The 14,148-nt window shown below is 39.6% G+C and overlaps 1 protein-coding gene across 4 annotated transcripts in view; it reads left to right on the top strand.

Annotated features, from left to right (window-relative positions):
* Positions 1-12,709, top strand: part of MCF2 (MCF.2 cell line derived transforming sequence) — a 61,763-nt gene extending 49,054 nt beyond the window's left edge. For 3 of the 4 annotated variants that reach the window (XM_059158170.1, XM_059158169.1, XM_059158166.1), the window contains 5 exons: positions 944-1,053; positions 2,488-2,597; positions 4,770-4,882; positions 5,791-5,891; positions 10,975-12,709. In XM_059158170.1, the coding sequence (XP_059014153.1) occupies positions 944-1,053; positions 2,488-2,597; positions 4,770-4,882; positions 5,791-5,891; positions 10,975-11,015 (475 nt within the window). In that variant the 3' untranslated portion in view covers positions 11,016-12,709. The remainder of the gene's footprint in view (positions 1-943; positions 1,054-2,487; positions 2,598-4,769; positions 4,883-5,790; positions 5,892-10,974) is intronic. The other variant, XM_059158168.1, reaches the window with a different exon arrangement.
* Positions 12,710-14,148: the final 1,439 nt, after the last annotated feature.

Genomic DNA, 14,148 nt, shown 5'->3' with positions numbered 1-14,148 from the left:
ACAGGGATTTTTTTTTTTTTTGGTAGCTAGAAAGCTACTTTCCCTTCAAGAACCTCCTCTGCCCTCTTCAGCCCATACGGCTTCTATGACCGGTCGGACTGTTACCCTCTCCTAGTTCAGGGATGGACGTGTAGACCAACCTAGCCCGTGATGGCCATCACCAGAATTTTCATCAGAGCTGTCAGGAAGGAGGTCTTGTCCTTTGCACTGAGAAGTTCTATTAATCCTCTAAGCTTAGGGTTCCTAGGGCCTGTTCTCCTTCCGCATGTGACTGCGGCAGACAGGGAAGCAAGGATGGGAACCCACACAGAGGTAAAGCGGTGCTGAAATACTGGATTCCTGATGACTTTTCTTAAGCACCTGGATTTGTATGTGTTCAGCATTAATCCTTAGACTTTCAGTTATATGAACCAATAAATTTCTCCTTTTATGGGTTGTTTTTGTTTGTTTACATTTTTCCAACTGTATTGGTTATGGTCGACACTTAAAATTTGTGTATATTTAAAGAGTAAAATTTGATTTGATATACATATGCATTGTGAATTATTAATCCCAGCCATCCTTCTGTGTGTGTGTGTGTGTATGTGTGTGTTTGTGTGGTGAGACCACTTAAGATCTACCTGTTAGCAAATTTCAAGTATATAATATAACACATTATAAGAATTTTAAACAATATACCGGCGGTGGGTCCAGAAGGCAGTCATTTTTTTCCTTGCATATTAGAGAACTTGCTGGCTTGGATCCTAGAATGTAAGCCTTTATTGTATTATGAACTATCATGCTACAGACTTAAATTAAGTGGGTGGGGGGGATCAGCTAGGTTTGAATGATACTCAGAGAATGTTCCTAACACACAGTTTCACTGGAAAAAAATACCATTTTTAATATCTTGTTATTCTTAAACAATAAAAGCTCACTTATTTTTACACATTGACTATTTCAGAAGGCAACACGGATCTTTTCTGGGCGCCGAGGAGCCCGCCCCGGAACCCAGTGGTGCTCTGGCGGAGGTCCAGGAGGCGGTCCCGTTGGTTCGGGCTGAAGCTAACACGGGTAAGCGTGGCTGCCCTAGAGAGGCGAGGCGCGTGCTGTGCACCTTCTTTTCCACCATTGTTAGCTCGGAAAACCTCCCTCCCTCTTCCCTTTGTATAAAGAAACCAGAGCTCATCTATTTTTATGAGGCTCTTTTGTTTCCCACATGTGAGATACCCTGGTGGGCACTGCAGGTGGGGGAATGCCAATGCGGCACCTGGACCGGTGGCACGTGGGAGCTTAAGGAAGCTCTGGGTCTGCCCCAGGCCTTCTGAGTCAGAAACTCTCACTCCCCGAGTTCCCATGTGGTTCTTTCTCGGCTGGGTTGGGGGGAGCGTATCCCCTGCTCCACAGCATAGAGATGAATAAGACACATATACCATAGCTGTCATGAATCAAGAGGAATCATTTACAGCTGGAAAGTTTCTTTTCCTTTTGCACCTTGTCTCATTCAAGCTGATTTCAAACAAGGCATTTACTGCGACTAATAGAACGCAGCCCCGGTACCGGGAATTGCGCAGAGCTCTGGGCATACAGTCTGGCATCTCTAGAAGCCACAAGGGTAGAAAGAGAATTCAGCAAGCAATTAAAATGAAATGTGATCAGTGTTAAAACAGAGAAGTGCAAGGTGCCGTAGAGGCACCTGACAGGGTCACCTACACAGCCCGGGGTAAACAGCGTAGACTTTCCTAGGAAAATGCTTGCCGGAACTGGTACCCGATACTTAGATACTACGGTCCTGGGTCTAGAGGGGTTCTCTACTAGTTGAAGAGAAACAAGTAATGGCAGTCTTGTTCAATCGAAAGCCACTGTGCTCTGCTCCTCTGTGTGGTGGTCCCCTGAGCAGAGAGCCTGCTACCAATGCCTTCATTTGATAGGTGAGGAAACCAAGTCAGAGAAACTTGCCGTGACTTTTCCAAGACAACATAAATGGTTTAGTGTGGCCAAGATGAGATTCTGTTTATCTCTGCCTGTGTTACATTGCTTGCTTTGTATGAGCTCAATATCTCGTGTGGATGAATTCCCTCTTACACATACGTGTAAGACAGAGGAGACAATTCCAGAATACTAATATAACTAGGCAGGATGCTCTTAAGTGCTGTTTGAGTTGGACCCATAAAAATGCCCTAGACAATATTTGGGGAAAGGAATATTTTCTCTAAGAAAAGGTAAATGCTCTGTGGAATATTTTTTAACTTATTGTTTTTAATAACTGTCGCACCAGCTCCACCTTGAAACCTTCCTAAAAAGTAAAAGGAGTCTCTGACATTCCAGGCCCTTTCTGAAATATCAGAAATTCTAAGATAATACAGGCTAATCAGAGGTTTTATTATATAAAGATACTATTCTTGGACATTGAAGGTGACAGCCTTGATTATTATAGTTAGTTTCACTTCTCTGCCTGTGTTGGGCCAGCACTGTTAAGTAACTGCCCCCTTCATGTTTTTCTTCTAGGTTGGACCCAGATGTCCACACCTGCAGAAATCTCTGAAGACCCCGAGGAATGGCCGAGCAACTATTTCTACGCTTCATACGATGACAATGAAGAAGTAAGGCCCCTAATGGTTAGTGATGACATATTCAAATAAAGAAATAAAAACTCTTGGAGCAGTATTATTGCCGCAGGAGGCAGGCATGTGCGGGCGATCTTCTGTCCATGTCCTCGAGGTCATTAGGTAGATTTCATCACCCAAAGATTTGAAACCTGTTTCACCACGGACATGCAATAGTAAGCCCTTCTGTCCGCAAGAACTTGTTTGAGCTCTCTGTGACGCTCCTACTGAAGCTGATGAGACAAATGGTCCATCATTCCAGTCCCTGTACATCGACCAGTTTTATCTTTAGCTGAGCTTTTCCACTGTGTTTTCAATCTAAGCGTAGGAGATAAAATCAGAGAACAGAGGAGAGTCAGATATACTTTAAAATAATCAGCTTTGATTCTAGATCGACAAATCTAGGGAATCAACTTTACACATATGAAACTACTTGAGGACATCTGGGGACTATATTTCCATGGGTGGCCAAAGCACGTGTTAATGATACCCACGTCGGCACAACGGAGCAAGGGAGTGCCCCATAAAACAAAAGGAGTTTGCTTTAGAGTACGAGTAACTGTTAGAAGAAATAACCGGCAGTGTGGTTAAGATCTTGGTAGATTATTGGTGAGGGGAGTTAGAAAAGAATATTTTGGACTTTTTTTTTTTTAAGATTTTTTTCATTTTTTTGACAGAGAGAGAGAGAGAGATCACAAGTAGGCAGAGAGGCAGGCAGAGAGAGAAAGAGGGAGAAGCAGGCTCCCTGCCTAGCAGAGAGCCCGATGCGGGGCTTGATCCCAGGACCCTGGGATCATGACCTGAGCCGAAGGCAGAGGCTTTACCCCACTGAGCCACCCAGGCACCCCTATTTTGGACTTTTTGTATACTGACAGTTTCCTGAAGTCCGCAGCTTGGAGGGCGGGGTGCTGCACAAAGCATCAGGGACACGCTGGGTTCAGCAGTCCTAATGTCAGGGTCAGGGACTAATGGCGTGGAGAGCCGCAAGGCTGCAGAGCACTGACTCTGGAATGCTTTCTTTAAGAAAGTAACAGGGTAATCTTTCTCTTAGTAATACAGTGACCATAATACTTATGTGTACGGCAGTTTCCCTCATGATTCTGTCTGAGGACGGGAGAGGCACTTGTTCGGTTGCGAGCAGAAAATCAGAGGAAGCCAGTCTGGGTTTAAATGTTTTCCGCCAGGTCTCGGAGTCAGCACGTTCCCTGCTCGGGTGTCAGAGACTAAAGCAAATATGCAGAAGGGGTGACTGCTATAATCCTCGGGGATGGGGATGTACTGCTCAAAGGACGTTTAAGCCCACATGATGTGGGCATGGGTTTTCTATGTGCACAGAATCGACACCGCATAAGTCTTTCATTTAAGAGTTTTAGCTGTGGTACTCTTTTTAAAAAATTCATGTATTCAATGTTGTGCTAGAAAAATCCTCATCATAGAATACTTTCGGACTTCAGCACCTGGAGGGCTCAGCTAGGGAAGCATGGGACTCTTGAGCTCAGCGTTACAAGTTCAAGCCCCACATTGGGTGTAGATATGACTTAAAAATAAAATCTTGAAAAAAAATAGTATTTTGGACTTAAATCATTATTTCTTCTCTCTCTACTATTTAACGAATTACAGTCAGTGTGCCTTGGATAATTTGGCTTATTAATGAATCAGGTTCAAATTATAACTGCCAAAAAATTAAGGCCAAGTAAAGCACAACAGCGTAGTTTAATGTGCTTTTATTGGACCCGGAGCTTTCATGCTAATTATTTTTACCTGTGCAAAAGGATACAAATCCCAGAAATCCTTTTGAGGGCTTAGTAGTAGGTCTTTGTTCAGGGCTGCTGCCTTTAATATGTGCCTAGATAAATTTTCCATGAGCCTAGTTTACAAATAACAGTATTTAAAAATTATTTTCATGCTGGGCTTTTTCTGAGTTTATGCTTCTAATTCGTATAAGGTAAATTAGTCATGCTCTGTTATTTTTTGTGTAATTCTCTTTTTGCAAATAAAAATGAATTCTTCAGGTGAAATGAATACACATTGTGCTCTGTGTTTGCTCGTTCCTGCCTAAGCTGCTGTAGCCGCCACTGTTTCTGCTGACGTAAAGTGTGTATTCTTTGCGTCACAGAGCGTGAAGTTAATACAAGCTGTTTTACGGTCCAATTTGTAACATGATTTTTCAAAACAACCTTCCAGTCTCCAGGCAAATACAAAGCCCTAGCAGACTGTAGGAAGAGGGGCCCAGAAGATCTCCTGATTAGAAATGGAGATGTCATTCAATTTCTCCATGAAGATGTTGAAGGTCAATGGTAGGTGTGTTCTCAGTGCTTATGATGACCTCGGCCGGGGGCACACGGATATCTAATCAGATGTTCTGCTTTCCTTGTACCTTTGTTATACAGTCTCAAGAAGCAGAAATATCACATTTCTTATCAGTGTTTCATTTTCATTGCTTCAGCTATGCCTATATAGCTCACTGAAAGGAATGTTAACCTTTGGTGAGTGTAAAATGCTTTGAAAGAATGAAATGCTATGAGTCTGCATGCTCTCTTGTGGTTTACCTTTGGCTCAGACATTTCAGCTGATAGATCTGGCTTTGTAATGGCTACAGATCGTACTATGTTTGGTCATTTAAGTCATTCATTAATTCATCACATTTCTAATGAATGCCCTCTATGTGCCAGGAGCCATGCTTTGCTACCCTACAACATAGTCACCCTTCTCTTTATCAATTCCAATATTGATTTTTTCATCTTCCCATTCTGTTCTCATGCATTCAACTTCATACAGCACCAATTGCAAAGATGGTTCTGCCAAATATACTGCGTAATTATAGGGAACCCAGAGCAGGGAGGAAATACTGTTTGGAAGAGGATTGAACAAAGCATCCATAAATCTTTTGGAACTTTTATGTGAAATAGTTCTGTCTCCATTGTGTCAATCACCTTAGCTAAAATGCTATAATGACTGTGTGTACTTTGGCCCTAAAGGTGGAAGAGTACACACGGGGGGAAAAGTAATGACGGATCATTAAAGTAATAACCATTTTTGCTAGTAACCCAAGTCCTTTGTAAGTTACTCAAAGGACTCAAGCACTATGTCATGTAGGTCGTTGAATACTACAGTAGCTTTGTGAAAATTTGAACTGCAATGCAGTGTTTTTATTTTTGATTACCTTATATTACCATTGTTGGCTACTAATTCATTTATTATTTAGGTTGGTGAAAAATCTGAACAGAAGAAAAGAAGGTCTGATTCCAGGGAACACTGCGCAGGTCTTAATTGGTGACTATAGGTTTCGGAATGCCAAAGTTCCAGGTATAATATGAACAGACCATATGCTATTTGTTTAAAGGCTAAAATTTTTAAAGCTCCGCCAAGGATGCAGGTGACCTAGGGTAAGAACTTCTCTGCACTTAGAAACAGAGTTGCAAGCCTGTTATGTTTGCTAGGATTTAATTTTTTCCTTTAACAGTTTTTAAATTAACAAAGAATAGATTTTTAGAACACGTTAAACTCTTCCCTACACTGCTGATAGGTATGGAAGAGATTTTCAGATACTGTGGTGTCTTGTAAGAGATCCTTCAGAACTAAATACCGATGATATGCTTTTAAGGTACCAGACTTAATGCCTAAGAATGCTTTACCAGTGTGTTTTCACCCAGTTCTAAGAGCACGTTATTTCCTTATGGTAGCTTTCAGCTCTACACGCACGTGTGTGCACACACGCATACACACGCATACTATACACACACACACACACACACACTCATGTCTATGTCCAAGACTTAATGTAGTATGAAGTGATGAGTGCCAACCTGATATTCCTTTCTATTAACCCAACCCTTAATACATAAAATTTCTATATTTTATTTTTTAAAAAGATTTTATTCATTTATTTGTCAGAGAGCACAGGCAGTCAGAGCAGGCAGAGGGAGAAACCGCTCCTCGCTGAGCGAGGAGACCCATGTGGGACTCGATCCCAGGACCCTGGGATCATGACCTGATCCGAAGGCATGGCTTAATCCACTGAGCTACCCAGGCGTCTCAAATTTCTGTATTTTAAAATAAACCAGTATTCTTGTATATTTTCCCCTCTAGATACTGAGCTATCTATAAAGAGGTATCACAAAAAAACCCAGACTTTTTGTGAACAAGATTGTTATCATATGCACATGTTTCCTTTGAATTCCTAGTTTTGGACTTGTATTGGAAATCTGGGAAATGGTACTCTGGGTTGAAATGTAATACACCAGGAGTAACTTTTTTGGTTTTGAATTTCATTTATGACAGGAAACAAAATCTACAGGGGACAGGGCTTAATATAAAATATCAGGACACACAGGAGCCCCACAAAGAGGGTCGCTTCTTTTTTTTTTTTTTTTAGGTACTCTAAATCTGGATCACCTTTCAACATTTTTCTGTACCAGTTGTTGAATTATTATTATTACTATTATATTATTATTATTAAGTAGGCTCCATGCTGGGCCTACTAGTTGAGGGGACTTGAACTCTTGACCCTGAGATCAAGACCTGAGCTGAGATCAAAAGTCAGACACTTTACTGACTCAGCCACACAGGTGCCCCAGTTGTTGAATTGTTTAGATAATTACTGAATTGATGAGTTATTTAGATAATTAGTAACCAGAAGAGTTTGACATTTGTGAACTAATTGACATTTACTTAAAACCTACAGCCAGCAACTGCAGAATACACCATTACTTTTAAGTGTGCGTGGAACCTTCACCAAGATAGATCATATGCTGCTCATTAAAACAAGTCTCAATATATTTCAGAAGAGTGCAGTCATAGAAAGCCTTAAAATGCGTTACAGTAGAAATTGTTACCTCGGGGCACCTGGCTGGCTCAGTCAGTAGAGTGTGTGACTCTTGATCTCAGGGTCGTGAGATCAAGCCCCATATTGGGTGCAGAGCCTACTTAAAAAAAAAAAAGAACAATTGATATCTGTAGCTATCTGGATAGTAAATGATACACCTCCAAAGAACACATGGGGCAAAAAGGAAAGCGTTAAGAGAGATTTGAATTATTTCAAATTAGAAGTTTAAATACTTGTATCACACACTTAAAAATCAGTGTGATTCACCATATTAACATAACAGAAGGGGAAATTTTGTCATCATTTCAATAGATGCACAAATCCATTTCTGTTATAGCCAGTGTCATACTTCAAGATAAAGAGAGAAAGCAAAAGAAGAGGCAGATCACATATATGTACAAAACTGTAGGAATCTCTACACAAAAAGACCCTACTAGAAGTAACATGTAAATTCTATAAGGCTGTAGTATACAAAATAAACTAATTCTATATCTTGGCCACAAAGAACTGAAAAAAAAAAAACCCTGTAATTTCAAAAAACAATACCATTTAAATTTGTAATATAAATTGTGAAATAAGTAGGAATACATCTACCAGTAGATGTCAAAGGGTTCTATAATGACTAATGTCTATAATGACAAATCACTGCTGAGATACATTTAACAGGACCTAATAAAGGGACAGAGACTGTGTGTAAGTGTTGGCAGTCGCGGTGTTGTTAGGAAATCCATTATCCACAAATCAGCCTCTGGAGTCCATGCAGTCAAAAGCTGAGCAGCCCCTCCTGGGGGGTGGGGACTACATATATGTTTATTCTAAAATGTATATGGAGAGGAAAAAATCCAGAACAAAAGAATCCCAGAAATCTGGAGTACTTACATATCTGATTTCTCTTTTTTTTTTTTTTTAAAGATTTTATTTATTTATTTGACAGAGAGAAATCACAAGTAGATGGAGAGGCAGGCAGAGAGAGAGAGAGAGAGGGAAGCAGGCTCCCCGCTGAGCAGAGAGCCCGATGCGGGACTTGATCCCAGGACCCTGAGATCATGACCTGAGCTGAAGGCAGCGGCTTAACCCACTGAGCCACCCAGACGCCCTACATATCTGATTTCAAGACTTACTATAAGGCTACAGTAATGAATTCAGTGTGGTATGGGAATAAGTATAGAAAAATAGAGATTTCTAAAGTAGATCCACATATACATAATCAATGAATGTTGAATCCAGGTACTGAGTCCACTGGATAGGGAAAGGAAGGTTGTTTTAACAAATGGTCCTCCAGCAACTGGGTAGCCATACAGTAAAAGAAATGAACCTTCATCACTACATCTCACTCCATATACAAAAAGTAATTTGAGTTAGCTCACAGGCCTGAACATAAAACCTAGAGTCAAAGTTTCTAGAAGCATAGGACAATATCTTCATGACATTGAGCAGTTAATAATTTCTTTCTTGTACTATACAAGACAGAAAAAGCACTAATTCTTAAAAAAGAGTGTCAGGCAAATAGAAATGTTGCACATGTTGAGTTACGCACTTTGTCACTTTAAAAATTTATATCTGAAGGGGTGCCTGGGTGGCTCAGTGGGTTAAAGCCTCTGCCTTTGGCTCAGGTCATGATCCCGGAGTCCTGGGATGGAGCCCTGCATCAGACTCTCTGCTCCGCGGGGAGCCTGCTAACTCCTCTCTCTGCCTGCCTCTCTGCTTACTTGTGATCGCTCTCTGTTAAATAAATGAATGGAATCTTTAAAAAAAAAAGATATATCCACATAGAAGTGACAAATTAAAAAAAATTATATCTGAAAAAAATAAAAATAAGAATTTATATCTGATAGGGAGTGCCTGGGTGACTCAGTTGGTTCAACGTCACACTGTTGATTTCGGTTCAGGTAACAATCAAGCCCCACGTAGGGTTCTTCACTGGGCGTGGAGCCTGCTTCAGATTCTCACTCTTTCCCTCTCCCCCTTCCCACTCCTTCTCTAAAAAAAAAAAAAATTGTATCTGTTAGAATAAGATAAAATCTAAGCTAATAACACTATGAATGCTTTCGGAAGCCAAATAGTTGTAATGAATCACATTTTCCCCTGAATTTCACTGATTTCCATTTTCTACGTTGAAAAGTTAAGTTTGAAAGTAAATGTGGCCAGCTTCCTGCTAATTCTTTGTGCTTAGTTAAATCATTAATGAGAGAAGAAATACGTGAGTCACTTAAAGTATGTGTTCAAGAAGCTGTTGACACTAATGTATATAAATTGTTTTTGGTGAAGCAATTAAAAAAAACCAGTAAAGCCATGTATGTACTAGAAAATAATGGCCTTTCTTGTGCTCAGGTCTCCAAGATTCAAAACTGAAAACACCAAGTGTATTCACCTAACTTCTATATAATATAGGAAGACTTGGTAGGTTTTCCCTAACTTGTGTCATCATTTAAAATTTGAAATCATCCTTTTAAAGCCAGACGTCCTCCTACTTAATTCAGGACAAAGTTAATTACATTTTAGCTAACTGTAATGCGGGGCATGTAAAATTACATATTTGATTAGTTTTAATTTGAAATGATTCCATTACTGTAACCAGTGACGGCAGACGAAGTGTGTAGCGCTACCTTTGAAAAGGGTGTGGCAGAACAGCAACTTAAATCGGATTTGGGCCCCTGCTTCTGTTTCAGGCGGTAAAGAGTGTATGTGTTAACATATATCCACGTTAGCTGGCAAAAAAAAAAAAAAAGCACATTCTTCTTCTGTAGCCATTTTTATTTTCTCCCATCAGTACTGCTTTTCAAGATCCATTTCTTTCTCGCAGTGCCATCGGGAGGGCAGAAGCGTAATGTATTGCTAGATCATCAGCACTGAAAGCAGTCATTACTCTCAGCGTGGCAGTGCTACTAGATCAAGGGACTAAGGTTCACTTGGCCCCTGTTCTCTAGAAAGTTCTGACTTTAGATCTTTTAGAAGTATACAGTCCTTTCAAATAACATGCACTTCTGACTTGGGCTGATTGAGAAGTTCATGCTTATTGATAGATTTCTGTTGAATGCTATAGTATCAAGTGGTTTTGATCGAGATCTTACCCATTACATGGCATCAAGCAAAATGGTACACTGTGGCCTACAAAAATGTGTGCCAATTTGTGGATTAGGAGATTACAGTTGACCGCATATGCACCTGTCAGAAGCGTTTAGGTTTCAAAATAGATATTAGGCTATCTTATTTGAAATCTGGCAAATACAGTGTAAAAGTCTCTGATACTTATGTCCTTACTGTGTTTCCTGTTCTCTAGACCACACAGCATAATTCACATAATATTTATGAATTCCAGTTGCAGGAGATGTGAATTCTGTTTCTTTTGCTTCCAGTGAAGCTGTGCCATTCATAAAATAGAGGCCTTTAAGAAATGGTTTTGGAACAGAATGACAGCTTTCGTAGTCAACCAACCAAAAGCCATCACCTTTGAATTCAGATGAACCTTTTGAATCCTCCCATTCAGTGTTAGAAGCCCTAGCACCGGCAGTCTGGGTCTCCAAAGTCTCTCGAGTATTAACATCATTCTTCATTATTTTGTAGATGCTGCTCTGAGTAACACAAGGAAACTCAATTCCCCTTGAATTAAAGGAGAATGAATAGACTTTTAAAAATAAGATTTCCTTTGGAGGTGTGAACTAGATTCTATTTCTTAAAAGTGTTACAGACAAACAGCACAAGAGTCAGGATGATCTATGTTGCCCATGACATTCACAGAAATTCCTCAGGACTGAGGAGGACTTCGTCATTCACAGTTTGTCTCATTCTTGCGAGAACCATCTTCACACCTTCCGGTCCCCTCGGTTGCAAAGTGCAGTGTTACAGCGTTCCCTGGTGGGGTTTCTCAAGGCATGCATTCAGATCCCATCTCAAAACCAGAAATCAATAATTTTGAACATGTGCAGGCAAAAAGCTGTACCTGTCATTTTTGACGTAACTTTTCACTAGCAAAACAAAACAAACATCCAAAGAGAGAAGAAAGATCACCAGAGATTTTAAACCCCTTTGTTGGTTGGTAGTTTATTTTATTCTTTGCTTCTGCTATCTAGGGGACTATAATGTACCAAAGGGATATATGTTCTGAAGGACCTCTTTTGCACTTTGACTGGTATGGACGGTTGTCAGAGCTGTCTTATGGTTCTGGAAAGATCCAAAGCCAAAAAATCCTGTAGTTAGGATGTGTTGAAGTTTACATTTTATGCATTGAAATTTAGATACACCTATCCCAGCTTTAAGTTAAATATATTTGCACAAGTTCTTCTTTAAGTTAAATATCATATTTGCACAAGTTCTGTGTTCTGGTGTCTTGAGTTGCTTTCGAATTTTGTAGAAAGACCGATTCTGGGAAAGGTGTTCTTCAGTTATGTTGTGCCTCTTCCTAGCGTTTTTGATGATACATGTGTACGTGTCTTTCTTTTAAACATGTAAAAAGTGTGATCACTTCTTTTAAAGCCCAGGGCCAGTTGTTGCATGCAGTGTCAAGTTTATGCTTGGAGTATTTTATATGCTGGACCAGTGAAGACAATGGTTTGAAATTGCTGCCTTTTGAATCATAGATTGTGAATTTCCTGTCAAGCTGGCATATTAGGTGCATGTTTTTTCATTATTGGTTTTACAATAAACAACAACTATATTATATGTAAATTTCTCTTTTAAATAGGTTTGTGTGTCATGTCAAGATCATAGTTTATGCCAGTGGTATCACTCGATGTAGCAGTTTGTATGACAAACCAATTGTGCTTTATTCAAAGGTACCTGCACATTATAACTCTTCTAATGTCCAATTTGCTGAATATATGATGGGTGATTTATAACTCATGAAAATGCCCGTATATTTGATAGTTCACTTAATGCTTCTACGACAATAACAACACCACAATGAGATCGAAGCACATTTCTTTTGCGTGCTGATCCTGTGGTTTGAAGACAGAATTCGGAGATAAAATGGTTGATTGATGATGCCCCTCTGCACAGAACATTTTAATTTTATGGTATTAAACTAGGGACTTTAATCCTTTAAGACAAAATGAGTTCTATAGATTCAAACATACAGTTACGGTCTTTTAATGTCTTAATCACTGTACAATGAATGCTCCATTCGTATATGTATTTGTACATGGAACAGCACTGTATTAATTTTATTGGGCTATAAATGTGTGTTACTATAAAACATAGCAGCAATTTCCCTTTACGTCTTCAAAATTTAATTACATCGTAAATGTACTTACAATGTAAATGTACTTGTGTTAATTCCACATTAAAAATATTCAACCTTCAATTCATGCATTTTTTTTCAGTTTAGTATCAATTATACATTGACATCTCCTTTCCTCTCACTTATTAGGGACACCCTAAAGGCACCAATAAGTATATTGAGTTAAATATTTACCTTCAGGTTTGTTGTAACGTCATCATAAATAAAACAATGATATCGAGCTCAATAATAGCCAGATGCAACACAATAGAGGAGAGAAGCCAGAAACGGAGTCCTACATACATGGAATGTGCTGCGTTATTGGATACAGCGTTGAATGTGGGGCAACTGGAGACTGTTTAGTAAATGACGCTATGAAAATTGGGGAAAAAATAGATGTTAACCTTCAGCCTTGCTTCATGATTCCCTGAGAGACAGACAAAGACAGGGAGATCTGACTAGAACCAGAGTAAAATGTTTTGTTCAAAAAATTTCTTCACGCAGATTTGTAGGATAGCAGCAAATGAGGTTTCGGGGGGATAGATCAGTAGCCACGTTTATGAGTGGATATTTCTACACACTGAAAAACAATCTGCTTCCGTATACTGGAGCCCAAGGAAGCCTGGAAAGCACCTCGATATCTGCGGTGGTATTCTGAACCGTCGTTGGGTGCATGGTGCATTAGGGAGCTAGAACTTTGGGCTTAATACAGAGAAGGGATAAACATCTCTCAAGCTGGTTTGACTCAATCTCCCATTTGGTGAAAACTGAGTAATCCCAGTGCAGAATCAAATTATTTCTTGTGCCTGTAAATTTAGTGTGAGTCCTTTCGAGGAAGTGTCGTCAGTGAGCTAGTTAATAAGTTGACCCATCTCCCAAGACCTCCTTGAAGATTAAAATGTGTATTCCAGTTTTTATTCCTCTGTTGGCCGAAGAGTAAATGTTGATGTTTCCAAAACCGTGTATGAATCTCCTACGATAGATTTACTGAAACCACCCTGACATCTGGGCTACAGTATTCTCTCAAGAGAGAGCTTCTCCACGAGTATGTTTTTGTAAGCATAAGTAAGGGAGTGTAAAAAGAAAGAGAAATTAGTGATTTTATTTGGGGCTTAGTCAGAAATCAATCCAGTGTCACTCAATATTGACTTTCTCTGAGAAAAATGCTTATTATTAGTAGGTATTAGATAGAGCACAGGAACCTGCTTCCCATGGGGCTGGCAGACTCAAGAGTACTTAACAAATCAAGTCACAAGCAAGTAATGGCAAAAACAAGTTATTTTTGTTACATTTTAGTACATTTCCGTACATTGATTTGGAATGGTTGGTTTGCAATTGGCGTCATGGGGCCTGCGCAAGGACAGTGAAATACTTAGGAACAAACCAGCATTAAAGAGATAATCTAAACCCTTTATATTGTTCAAAAAAAAATCACAGACACAACAGCAGGCTTTTCTCTCTAGTTCAAAATGTATCTTCTATATTAAAGCTCATGATGTGTTCAAGTCTTAAGTTCTCCTTTG

Source organism: Mustela lutreola, chromosome X, assembly GCF_030435805.1.
Source record: "Mustela lutreola isolate mMusLut2 chromosome X, mMusLut2.pri, whole genome shotgun sequence".
Taxonomy (NCBI): Eukaryota; Metazoa; Chordata; class Mammalia; order Carnivora; family Mustelidae; genus Mustela; species Mustela lutreola.
Note: the sequence above shows the minus strand (reverse complement) of the source record. Positions and strands in the feature narration are given on the sequence as shown.